Source organism: Eulemur rufifrons, chromosome 15, assembly GCF_041146395.1.
Source record: "Eulemur rufifrons isolate Redbay chromosome 15, OSU_ERuf_1, whole genome shotgun sequence".
NCBI classification, from domain to species: domain Eukaryota; kingdom Metazoa; phylum Chordata; class Mammalia; order Primates; family Lemuridae; genus Eulemur; species Eulemur rufifrons.
The window spans coordinates 107,801,554-107,814,867 of record NC_090997.1 but is presented as its reverse complement, the minus strand read 5'-3'; the positions used below and the strand labels follow the sequence as shown (position 1 = coordinate 107,814,867).

The window sequence follows — 13,314 nt, the reverse complement described above, 5'->3', positions numbered from 1 at the left end:
CAAGTTATGACGATGCCTTCAAGTTGTTTCCTCTGGAACACCGTCACTCACTCCAGCTGCATTTTCAGAGTAGGAGATCCTTCCTCAACTAATTGGGCCCGGTGAGCACACTAGCTTCATTCATCAGCACCGTTCCTCCCCCACAGAAACAGACCTGAACACGCACTGCACAGGCAGGCGGAGAGGCACTCCCACGCCACCAGCCCCGGCCAGCTCCTGACTCATGCCTAAGGAACCAGCCAACGGCTCTCTCGTGACCGACGCTGCCCTACCTTGGCTGCAACAATGCTGAGGCCCATTCCATTCTGTTTTTTCAGGGTCACCGTGATAATCTCAGGTTCTTTCCTCAGAGGTTGAGCCTAAAGGATAAAAAGGAAAGGTTTATCTTATGACTAAAATGGAAGTGCTTTCATATGGTTAGACAACTCACGATCTAGTCAATCGTATTCACTATAGTAAATGGGAAAGAAAACAAGAGGGGGAAAGGAAAGATAAAAAAACACAAGCCATTAACATAGATACTCTCACACACACCCGTAATCCTACCACTCTGGGAGGCTGGGGTGGGGGGACTGCTTGAGCTCAGGCGTTCAAGACCAGCCTGAGTAAGAGTAGGATCCTATCTCTACCAAAAGGAAAGTAAAATAAAATAAAATAAAACCCAGCCAGGCATTGCGGTGCACACCTGTAGTCCCAGCTACCTGGGAGGCTGAGAAAGAAGGATGGCTTAGTGCCCAGGACTTGGAGACTGCAGTGAGCTGCAATGACACCGCTGCACTCTACCCAGGGCGGCAGAGTGAGACTCTGTCTCAACCAAAATAAACAAGGCAACTGAGCACCCCTCCTCACAACCCCCCACCCCTTCAACAAACAACAACAAAAAAATAGAGACTCTTCCTGCATTAATCTGGTTAAACACTGATGTTCTTGACTCAAGTCTTGAAGATGAATCTAGTCAGAAATGCTATTTAAATGCTATTTGAAGAACTTAGCTTATAAAACAAAATTAAATGTCTGTTACTATCAGGTTAGAAAACATAATCATAAAGACAAAATTTAATTTTTACTTTATTACCTTTCAAAATAGAGTGCCCCACTTTTTCTTTTCAAAGAAGGAATTTAAACTTATTTTACACTGTCTATGGGGAATACAACAAAAAAAAGTCATCCCAAAGGTGACCCAACACCAACACGCGTGTGTCTTGGGAAAACGCGGTCGTGTCACTCTAAACAGCAACAACGAGGCTGCTGTGCGGTGCAGGCGGCAGCAGCAGAGCACTCTGCCACGCAGGGGAGCCTGAGTGGCCAAGGCACAGCCCAGCAAGGCAGGCCAGTTCTTGAACAGACGCACAAAATAATGAGAAAGTTAAATTATTCACTGAAGTTACATGTTATCTACATGTCATTCCTCATATCACAGAGTAAACAAAATTAAAGAAGAAAATGAACAGTGCATACACACTAAAGGAGAACTTAACTAATTAAATACATACGTAAGCATGAAGGCACACTATGAAGAAGTGGCAATTATACACATGGCTTTTTAATTTAGAAGGAAAACAACTGAAGCCTGGGAGAAACTACTTTAAACAAAATAAATTAGGTAACATCAGAATTTCTCAAAAACTCAAGATCTGGAATCTCAGAATAAACTAGGAAGATGAAATAGCGATTCTGTCTAAGAAGGTACTTGTTTTTCCATAAAATCTGGTCATCAGGAGTTGCTGCTGTTATTTGGGATTTGACAAACAGCAGTTAGTAAAGTCAATAAAAAAGTATTAAGGGTGTATTTGCTTTATCAGTAGTTAAATGTGATCACATATTTGTTATAACAGAGCAATCATCAATTAATTCAATTTTTAGAGATGGCCATCACAAATCTAAAGTATGCCTGGAAGGCAAAATAAATTACTTCGAATTTAATGTTACAAAAAATTTTCTTTAAAATGAATGAAGCTACGAAATACTGGGATTTACCACTCCTTCAAAAAGACACAAAATATTAGTAAATGATTTGATATATATGCAAAATAAGGCAGAACTGACTATAAAATAAAATATTTTTGTCAAAGAAAAATGTTTTCCTAATAAAATCTGTTAAAGCTATCATATTAATATGTTTTTAAGACATTCATCAAAGTTAAGAGTGGCACTACTGTGTGCATAAGTATTCTTTACTTTGAAAAGTCCCTTTGTTTATAGAGGAAACTGTATAGACATGGCTCGGGAAAAAAACAAATAAATCCTGGTTTTAAGATTTTTGAATAAAATCAGAATTTAAACGTGATTTTAAAATTTTCCTATCACAATACTCAGTGTAAGCAAGGAAGGAATTTTCACCAAATCTTCAAGTCCTACGGAACAGCCCATCCAGCATTCTCAAAATACTTGCCAGTTCTGTGTTCTCACGCAGAAAGTGACTTTCATAATCTGCACCTTCAAAATATATCGTCCAAGTACCTGGTGAACGTGTGTGAGGAATTAACCTGCAAAATCCTAAAGAGAAAACAAGCAAAATATAAAACTAAAAAAGCCACCATGTCGAGACACAACTGTTAGCAAGAGAAGATGAATTATCAATTGCTTAATATCTAAGGACATTGTTTATTTTTCTTATTTTGTACCTTTATTCCCTCCGAAACTGAATGATCAGACATTTAAAATTTCCTATTTGTTTTGGTCCAAGAGAATTTCAACACCAAGGTGAAAAGTGAAATTGGTCTCCCCATCCTGTGTTCCGAAAGAACTTTTTTTTTGCTACTGTAAGAATTATTGAACTGCCTTGCCATTACCTCCTTGTAAACTGTTTACTCCGCTAGACTAAGAGATCCTCTGTATCACTCAGAATCTCTATTTGGCAAAGGGAGAGAAAAGAGTGAGGGCGCCAGAAAACAGATGGCGCCTGCCTACCACAGCAGGCTCCGGTTCAGCGACTCACACCCGAGAAAGAGATGAGGTGACTTGTACAATTCTGGAAGCCTCCCCATGACTCTTTGTAGAAATGTCCTTACAAGTTCATACTCATTACACTTCTTACAAATAAATTTTAGAATCATTTTATACAATGTTTTCAAGAATATCTCTGATGTTTTCATCAAGGACGAATGACATCTTTGTAAAACTAAGCCTTTCAATTCAAAACATATTATTCTTCATTTAGTCAAATCTTATTTTGTGTTTCAGTAATTTTTTGACAAAGCCCTATCACGTAGGCCTCGCACAACTCTTGTTTTCTCCAAAGCTGTCACCTTCCTCCCACTGTCAGCAGCTCACACTTGCCGAGCACCCTGTGGGCCAGGCCCGGCTTTTCTCCAGCACAGCCTCACCTAGTCCCAGTGACCTGGGGACTGGCTTCAGCTGATAGTTTCATCCACTGCAGTGTCCTATCAGTGAGGATAATTGTGACTGTGATTTCTGGACAATTATGAGGTTGTTTGTGATAGAGGGAAAAGGAGACGTCAAAAATGTATTTGGTTAAAATAAGAATATAAAGTAATCTTACTTAGTTTTACTATTTTTTTTTTTTAAATTGCTGTTTTAATCTAGTTTCATTAAACTATAACCTACTTCTTGTTTCTCTTTCCCAGGTTTTAGGGAATCACAAATTTATCATGATTTTGAAACTTTAGCAATTGTAAATCATTTTCTTATGTTTTCAAATGTCAGCTTTCCAAAACAAGTTCTAGACCTTACAGCAAACAGAAATTTTTCTTTATTAGCCTAAGGCATGCACCTCAGACCAGATATGAGTCCAGGCTGGTTATATAGTCTTCCCTCACAGAACTGTATTGTATGGAAAAAACAAAAGAATATACATTGCGAGAACAAAGTAGTTCTTTAATCACCCTGCAAAGAATTGAGTGTGAAGAATTAAAAACAATGATGTCATAAAAGAAAACACTCACTTCTCTGTAAGTCTTTCAAAGGCATGTGTGTACTAGGCCACATGCACTATTATCATCTAACACGTATGAAATGATGTGGCGATGCCAAGACCATGATGAAATATTACATGTGTCCTAAGATCAATCATTTAAAAGAGCCCATAGGGAAGTCACAAAGAAAACTTCATCAAGTCAAGAGGCTATCTCGAACCTAACGCATACTGTATGGCACATGTTACAAAACTCGCAGTTGCTTGCATACTATAAATTATAGACATTTGCAAAATGCTAATAAATTAGTCTCCCTGCATGCTTATTTGCAAGATATTAATTAAAAAAACACTGAGCACGCAGCAGGCCCATGTGAGGTGCTGAACACGAGAGGAAGTGCAGCCCGGCCGGCCAAGGCTCGAGGAGCCACCCTCAATGTGGAAGTCAGGCAGCTGCACACAGTTCAAATGCACATGACAGGCGCAACAGCAGGAGCCAGCCACACAAGCATCACTCCTGGGCAAGGCATGTTAGTATGTAGGAAAGATACTTGTTTTCCTGATAAATGGATGTCTGATTGGAATTTAAGAAACAAAAGTATGCAAGTTCAACAGCAGGAGTAGAGTCCTGACAAAGGTGTGTTGCATGGAGGTACAACACACAGCTCAATAATAGTAATAATAATACTATACATACTGTGTGTATTTCAAAGCAGGGAAAGAAGACTGTCAGGAGATGATGTCATGCTCAACAGTTTACACGCATCCTACAGGTGATGGAGAAAGAGTGCCTAGCAGGAGAGAGCCCCAACAAGCCCTGGTGTTAAGACCCCATGGCACTATGAAGGACTGAGCAGAAGAATGGAGAACTGGGCTGGAAGACTGCCAGAGGACGAGTTCTGTAATCAACACGTGGCGGGAGGCAGAGCTGGCTGTAGTCTCTGATGTGCTGAGGTGTGGCCCGCCTGGAGGACACCTCTGTGCGGCCCTGTGGCCAAGGGCTCACTGCCGGGCAGCTCTGCTGCTGCTCGGGGGTCCACCACCACCTGGTATGAGGCCTGCAGGTGCTTTCCTCAGGCAACACCTGAGCACAGAACCAGTGCTCTGTAGACTAGCTCAGGTCCACTACAGAGGAACAGTGGCTGAAACATCCTCAGAAGAGCCCTGCAGCCTGGCCCTCCTCCCTTCCCCGCCCGGTCACAGGCACCACCTATACCAGGACTGAAGGCTCTCCCCGCCCATCCCTGCTCCCACCCCTCATCCTTCACACACGGTTCCCCTTCCCGCAAGACCTCACCCTTGGCTCTGCTTCCCTGAGGGCGGAACTGAGCACAGAAGGCGCTTCTGCGAAAGCTCCAGTGCTAGTTGTTTTGCAAATACATTTCATTAAAAGAAGCAGCCTTTATCAAACGACTTTTTGTAAACTGTCAAAAACTCTGAAGCTACTTTGGAAGAGATAAAAATGTATTTATTGTGGTGAGTGGCATATTCATTAAAGTTAATCACACTGACAAAATGTATAGACCTATGAGCATAAAACCTTAACCTCTATTATTATTAGTTTTATTTGTTTAACCCCTACATTTTAGGTCTATTCTTCTACTCATCAGAGCTGTTCTCCCCATTACAAAAAAGTAGCAGAATGGGATTAAAATTTGGTCTAATTCAAAACCTTATATGTCAAGAATAATCATGGTATTTTTAATCAATATACATCAACAAGAAAATGTAGCAAAGGTTATATAATAAAATCGGGGAAATCAGCTGCACTCAAACTCTGCAGTGCTATAAAACCTGTCACATGAAAGGACTGTATGTGACGCACACGACACGCTGGAGTTTGGCACAGAGACTACAGCAGCGGCCATGCAGCAGCCCCCACACACGCGCACACACACACACACACTTGCTGGGTACTATCAACATGCCCATTTCGCAGATGAGAAATCAAGGCACAGAGGTAACCTGCCCACGGCAGCACAGTCTGTGGGTGACAGAGCTGGGTTTAGAACCCAGGCAGTCTGGTTCCAAAGCTTGTGCTGCTCTTAACTACTCTGCTGTGCCGGCACCAACTCAAAGTTTACAATTTAGTTCCAGGAGAATGAATCGACCCCCTAGGCTCACACATTACCAAGAAGGGAAGGGCAAGAAAAGGTCCCCTGCTATCAGTCCAGGCAGGAAATGAAATTGGGACACCAGTGGGCAGAGCAGATGCTCACTGCAGGGTCACAACCCATTCACGAGGGCCCTGAGCCTAGACACGTCTGACCCCTGTCACCACGGAAGTTTCCCCCAGTCAGTGGCACACGGGCTTCCCAGACGGCCGGGGTGCACTCCCGTGTGAGTGGGCTGCCCGTGGAGGACAGTGAGTGAAATGCTCAAACTGGGTCACAGCTCAGACTCCGGCATGATAAACAGCATTTACCTCTCTGGCACAGGGGGTCTAAAAATTCTTGTAAACCATTTGGAATGTTTCTGACAACATCACAAGAATAGCCATCTTCTGGCAAAAGAAAAGGCAGCTGCAGGTCAGGGTCCTCCTCCAGCTGCACTTCCCTGCCGTCGCTGCGGGCCAGCTCGTCGGCAGTGTTCTCGGCCACAGCCACTGCGTTCTCGATCAGATCCTGCTCAGAGACAGACGGACAATTAACAAGAGATGCTCCACCCGGTGCGTGGGACCAGCCGCTACCCGAAACCTGCTCGGGCGTCGCGGCCTGGCCCCTCCCACAGACACACTCACAGATGCGCCAACACATCCAAATCGGTTTTCCAGAGCAACAACCCACACGCAAGTTGTACACGTTCTATATAGGAGCCAAGACTTTAATTATTAATTCTAAATAACCTGTAGCTTTAAATAAGAAACTGCTCAATCACAAGTTTTTTTCTCTTTTCCAAAGTAAGCCCAAACAGTGTTAAATATAAAAAAACAGTATAAAATATCCATGTATTTTTTCAAGTTTGGAAATATATCAATATATAGAGGTTATTTCTGAATTTTGGGTTTATGGGTGATTTTGTTTAAAAGCCTTTTATTGACACGTCCTCTACACACAGGAAAGTTCACAAACCTGAAGTGTGTAGCTCAATAAAGTGAGCACTCCAGCTCACCTGCCACTTGCACCTGCATGGCTGTCCCTGTCCCCACCACACTCTCTTCCTCTCCGAAGGGAGCACCTATGCAGGCGCCTAACACCATGGATCAGTGTCGTCTGTTCTTAATGTCACACAGACGGAAGCATACTGCACATGCTTAGCATACAGCTTCTTCTGTGCAAACTATGTCATGATATTCATCCGAGTTGCGGTTAACTGTCACGCATTCTTTCTCACTGCAGTGCAATATTCTTTATGTGACTACGGCATCATTTATTTACACGTCGTATTATGGACTTCGTGGTTTCCAGTTTCTGGTTACTTTGTGCATGTCTTTTGTTGGCCTAAACTCAACACTGGAGGTCGAGCTACCTACCCACTTCGCTTACACACGAAGTCCCCAGGACGCGCTGCACTGCGATGGTGGCCATCTGCAGCACCCGCCCCTCTTCTTCAACAGCCAACAGCGGTGGATGCGGCAGACCAGGTTTCTCACCCTCCCAGTACTCCAGCTCCATTCTGGACCAGACTAGGGGTTTTGCCAGTCGGACGCCTCTTACCTTGGCCAGGCTGTGGGACACCTGTGGCTCTGGTGGCGCCCGCGCCCGCTGGCACTCATTTATGGCGATGCCTGCGGGAACACCCTAAAGTGCTGACTTCCTCTCCCCCAGTCCTTCCAGCGATTTCCCAAGAACCCAATTCCCTGAATAAAACCCCTTTCTACTTAAAATGCTTGTGCAGTTTCTCCTTCTTGCACAAAACTCTAACTCAGACATCAACAGCAAAATGATCTCACAAGATGACATTAAACAAGCCAACTTATTAAATAAGTTTTCCTTTTGATTTTTCTCATCCAAACTTCCCTGTGCGAACACGTCCTACATTGCGTGGCAAAATCTGGTAACATGCACCTACCGTCGGGATAAAAGGCTCATCGGGTGCACAGTGATAATTTTGTAATAAGGCTTGAAGCTGTAGTGAATTTAACTTAAAGCAGGTGCTGTTTATATTTGGAATGTCATCGGGCGCATACTTATCCATGGTAAGCAAAGTGGTTGCCTGTTTAAAAGAATAAATAACATGAAATATTATGACTAAAAAGTATTTCATAAATATTATCCCTTACACAGTATTCGTAAAAGTGTAGTAATTTGCTAATTTAATTTTGAAATGTAGGATGTTTTTAACAGACTTCCATTAACATTAACTATAAAACTGAATTAAAAGCATTGTCTAGTAAAGGTTTTTCGATGCCATCTTAAGTTTACTAAAACATATGCATAACTAAATGCAATTATTTATGTTCATAAAGCATTAAAAAAATTCTCTTTGGAAGTGTAAGCATCTACAAGACCATTCAGGTTAGCAAATACTGTTGTCTGAACAGTTTCACCCAATCGACTTTCTATAACTAGCTGACTAGCCTCTTGCTATACTAAATCTCTTTAAAAGAGATTAAGAAATCAAGAAAAAAATTATACATTATAATAATAAAAAAATATTGTCCTAGGTTTTGAGGCTGTAGATGACTCACTTCCTTAACTGCAATATGCTAGTTCCTCGTCTTTGATATCTAAAAAATTCTCTCAGAGCTGGTTAAGCCATTAGGATGATTTGACTTTGTATTATTAAGAGTTAATTGTTATCTGTTTTTAAATTTGTATTTATCGTTTAGTATGAAGCATTCTGAAATATGCCTTACTGATCTCAACATAAAGGATCCTTCAAAGATGTCCCTATTCTACTGGTTACCACCTGTCATGAGTTGAACTGTGTCCCCCCCAAATTCTTATATTGGAGGCCTAAGCCCCCAGCACCTCGGAATGTAGTCTTTTTTGGAGACAGGGTCTTTAAAGGGTAAGCAAGTTAAAATGAGGTCAGTAGGTCCAATATGACCGCTGTCCTTATAAAAACAGGACATCTGGACACAGACACGCATACAAAGAACACACCAGGTGAAGACAAAGGCCAAGACTGGGACGCTGCACCTACAGGCCAACGAATGCACACGAATCACCCAAAGCAGGGAAAGGCCTGGAACAGATCCTCCCCTCAGAGCCCCCAGAAGGAACCAGCCCTGCCAACACCCCGATTTCAACTTCTGTCCACCGGAACTGAGAGACAATAAATTTCTGTTACGCTGCTCAGTCTGAGGTACATATCCCTTACCTGAAACGCTTGGGGCCAGAAGTGCTTCAAATTTTCAATTTTTTCAAATCTTGGAATATTTGCATACACATAATGAGTTATCTTGGGGTTGGGACCCCAGTCTAAATATAAAATTCATTTATGTTTCACACATATCTTATACACAGTCTGAAGGTAATTTTATATAGTATTTTTAACAATTTTGTGCATGAAACACAAGTTAGTGTACATTAAACCATCAAAAAGCAAATCATATGGACACTCTGTGGTTGTGTGGCATCACCATCCTTCCTCACTCTGCAGTCACACGCTGCGCACAGGCATGTGTCCAGGGTAACCTGGCGCAGCACACTTGGAGCCTCTGCATTTCGGACTTTCAGATGAGTGATGCTCACTGTGCACTCTGCTACAGCAGCCCGGGCACTAATACATGACCACTGCAGTATCTGCACACGTGAAGGCCCCGAAAGGAGGAGACTGAGGTTTTGCTGCATCCAGGCTCGTGCCCATCGTAAAATCAGACCCGTTCACCATGAAGCACAGCGGCTGTGGGAGTGCAGCCGGCAGCACGCACCTGCACGATCCTGCTCAGGTGGCAGTCGGCGGCCAGCTCCAGGCCCTGCTTCTCTGCCCACGCTTCAATGTGTCCCAACTGCTGGCGGATAATTGCTCCCCAGTAATGGGAACACAGCCCCGAATCTGGGTCAGTCACCAGTCTGTTGAACAGCCACATATTGATGAAGTGGAACAACTGCGAGAAGAGCTGGATGGTCAGGGCAGCGTTGACTCTGCAGCGTCGCAGCAAGGACATGGCTCCCGTGAGTGTGTGCAGCACGTCATCTGCCCGAGACACAGGACGGGAAGGCAAGGGACCAACATGTCACCCAAGGAGAACTCCTGGGATTCACTATAAACTTAGGTAATAGTAGTTAGGTAGTAATTGCTATTTCATCACTTTAAAAACACCAAACTTACTCAAATAGGAATCAGTGACATGGTCTGAAACTCAGTAGTTATTAACTAACTACACATAACACTGTAAGTTCATCCTAACAGACTTTTGAAAAAAGCATGACCACCATGACACACCAAACAACTATTTATAAATAAAACAGATGATAGTTAAAATTTATTATTCTAAAGACTGACAAACAAAATAGATCATCTCATTTATTTTAAAATTACCTCCCCTTACATGTACTAAACATTAAAATGAAATTAAATGTGAAGGCAGAGCAGGAGAGAGGGAGGGAATCAAAGGGTATCCTAACCTATTTTTGGTCTTTGCAGACTGTTCTCTTCGGGGTCATCCAGAAAGGCTGGCATGTAATTATTAAGTTCTGATTGAAGACAGTGAACCAAGTACCTGAAAATACATAAGCAATTTTAATAATCTCAGCATGACACACTGCCACTGTAAGACTTGTTATCAAAATCTGGACTCTTCAGAAATATTTTCTATCAAAAAAATTGAGTTTTACTCTTAGAATTTTGAAACACAGCTCACTGAATTCAGTATTAAGTCAACACATTTTACATATACTTATTTATGCTTCTGGATACATATCTTCAATTAAGGTAAATAAAAATCCTTTAAAATTACTTTTGAAAATTGAACAAGAAAACATATGACTTAATTCTTTAAACAATAGCATCATCTTCAAAAATGCATTCCTTACTTAAATGCCATTTGGACCAAGTGTGCTAAAACGTCCTGGGCATCCAGTGTGAGTCGACTGAGGTCTCTGTCCTGCTTAATGAAGTTGAGCAGCTCAGACGCGTTTGCCATCCAGAAGGCAAGTGCCCCCGCAATGTTCTTCTGCTTCTGTGGACAGAACACACTTCCGTGAGCAACACAGGAGAAACAGCAATAACAGAAATGAAAGGAATGCTCTTGAAAAGCTGCTGAAGATAGACCAGTACCTTCCCATTTTCACCAAGGTATTTACCACAGATACCAGATACTTGCAAAGGAATTTAGGTACATACAAAGCAGTGGAAAGTAAATACTATAAAAACCACTGCAACTACTTATTAGAATTCATGTTCACAGACATATATATTTAATTAAGTACAATTCATGGAATCATGGAGAAATGGAGATGTCGAACAACATAATACCAAATTGTGGATTATGCATTATCTGGTAATCTGTGCAGTATACACACATGTATCCATGGTTACCCACAGCCACCCTGATACTTGTAGTCACCGGCTTGGACACCATGCAACTCAGTATCAAGTACTGATCTATCGCATCCTCTCCCGACCACATGTGCAGGCCAGGCAACCTCAGATGAGATCCAAAGAATAGGAACCAAGGATAAATAATAAAGAGGAGAAACAGAACTCTTGTCATTTCATATCCACACTGAAGTGCAGTAAGCAGAAATTATGAAATGCTGATAAAGGCTGCGCAGTCAAAGGGGTTTTAGTACTGCATGTCTCGGGCGCTGAATGAGTGTTACGAGCTGTTCAGTCCAGCTGCTGTAGTGCTGTGTCTGACATGGGAGCAGCATGAGAGAACTCGGCTAAGCAACACAGCTAGGATCAGCTCCCAGCAGAATGTCCTACCTGGTCACCCTGGTCTACTTCCTGGAGAAAAACAGACGAGGGAAATCAAGCAGAACGAGAGAAAGAAACTGTGAACAATCATGATAGCTTAAAAAAATCAAAACACTAACATGAAGGTACGACATGAAGGTACGACATTTAGCTATGTTATCCCCAAATTACATTTTCAATCATGGTTCTGGAGCAGTTTTGGAAGTATATGATTTAAAGGATTAGTTCTATGATCTTAAACACTGACACAATAACTAACTTTTCATAGAATTTATCTACAAAGATGATGTTTCAATAAACACATGAGAACATACTGATCTCTTTAAAAGATTTACAAAGGAAGGACTTCTAAACATCTTTTAATGAAATTGTGTGCTTACTAGTTATAGGTCCATAAATGAGAGTCCATTCCCCCGGTTTAATTACAAGAATGAGAGAACAGGACAAACCAATGGCAACAATCAAAATAAAAGCTGAGAAAGTTGAGAATTTAAAAATATATAAAGAACTTACACCTATACTAAAAGGAACAGATTCTTTGTTTTTGAAAGTAGAATTTAAATTATTCATTAGTATTATAGTTCTTTTCCACTACATTAAGATTCCTCCAATTGGTTACTAAAACTAAAGTTTAAAAGACTTGTTTTGGTAACAGTGATTTCATTGACTAGTTCACATCAGAAAGGAAAAGTCTACCAAAGGTAGTTTGATAACTGATGTTTCACAGTTTGAACCAGGCTTTGTAAGTCCAGACACAATGGAAGACAGACAATGGCTCTGAATGACAACTGAACAGGAAATCCACGTTTGTTTGTAAAATAATGACGTGAGAGTAACACAATGGTATCCAAATAAAATGACTTCCCTTTTTGTCTATTTCCTACCTTGGGTAAAAGAATCATAACCCCAGAAAACTTGTGTTGTGCTAATGACTCAAACATGAAAGAAATATTTCTTGAAAAATTTTGGCCTTTTAAAACAATTCTGAGGGAAGAAATAAAAGATTATCTTAGCTTCCCTCAAATGATCCTGTCAGGAAAAATCAACCAAACCATCTAACTAGAGTTGTATTAAGGTGAGCAACAGCACTGATAAGTGATTTACGAAAACTTTTTAAGAATCTATAAATTTACTTTTAAGGATTTTAAATATTAAATCTTCAAATTATCTGTGACCATGAAAAACTGCTGTGTCAATTTTATCAATTGCAGACTGAGAATATATAGAGGAACCAAACCATTCTACCAACAGAATACCCTCATTTCCTGAAATTTTTAAAATAGGTTTATGAAAGAATTTCATCTTAAGTGAAAAATATGTCATGATGTCCACCATACCTACATATGTGCTCTCAAAAAAGCCCAGACAAGTACTACTAACATCATAGTAGGCTCATTACAAAGGAGCAAGTGCCTTTTTATAACCATAAAAAAATTCTAAGAAGGTGGTTGCCAGGGCCTGGGGGCAGGAGGCCTGGGAGAAGCTGCTTACTGGTCAAGGTCAGGGTTTTACTCTGGGGTGATGGAAATGTTTGGAACCAGATAGAGGTGGTGGTTGCACGACACTGAGAATGCGCTAATGTCACTGAACTGTTCACTCCAACATAGTCAACCTTATGCCACATAAATTTC

The 13,314-nt window shown here is 41.4% G+C and overlaps 1 protein-coding gene across 12 annotated transcripts in view; it reads right to left on the bottom strand.

The window, feature by feature from the left end:
• AFDN (afadin, adherens junction formation factor) overlaps positions 1-13,314 on the bottom strand; it is a 148,271-nt gene that overhangs the window by 44,472 nt on the left and 90,485 nt on the right. For 8 of the 12 annotated variants that reach the window (XM_069487826.1, XM_069487830.1, XM_069487834.1 and 5 more), the window contains 8 exons: positions 11,693-11,713; positions 10,798-10,943; positions 10,390-10,484; positions 9,693-9,958; positions 7,886-8,029; positions 6,300-6,498; positions 2,393-2,496; positions 273-359 (listed from right to left, as the gene is read on the bottom strand). In XM_069487826.1, coding sequence (XP_069343927.1) covers positions 273-359; positions 2,393-2,496; positions 6,300-6,498; positions 7,886-8,029; positions 9,693-9,958; positions 10,390-10,484; positions 10,798-10,943; positions 11,693-11,713 — 1,062 coding nt within the window. The remainder of the gene's footprint in view (positions 1-272; positions 360-2,392; positions 2,497-6,299; positions 6,499-7,885; positions 8,030-9,692; positions 9,959-10,389; positions 10,485-10,797; positions 10,944-11,692; positions 11,714-13,314) is intronic. The other 4 variants (XM_069487832.1, XM_069487836.1, XM_069487837.1 and 1 more) reach the window with 1 other exon arrangement.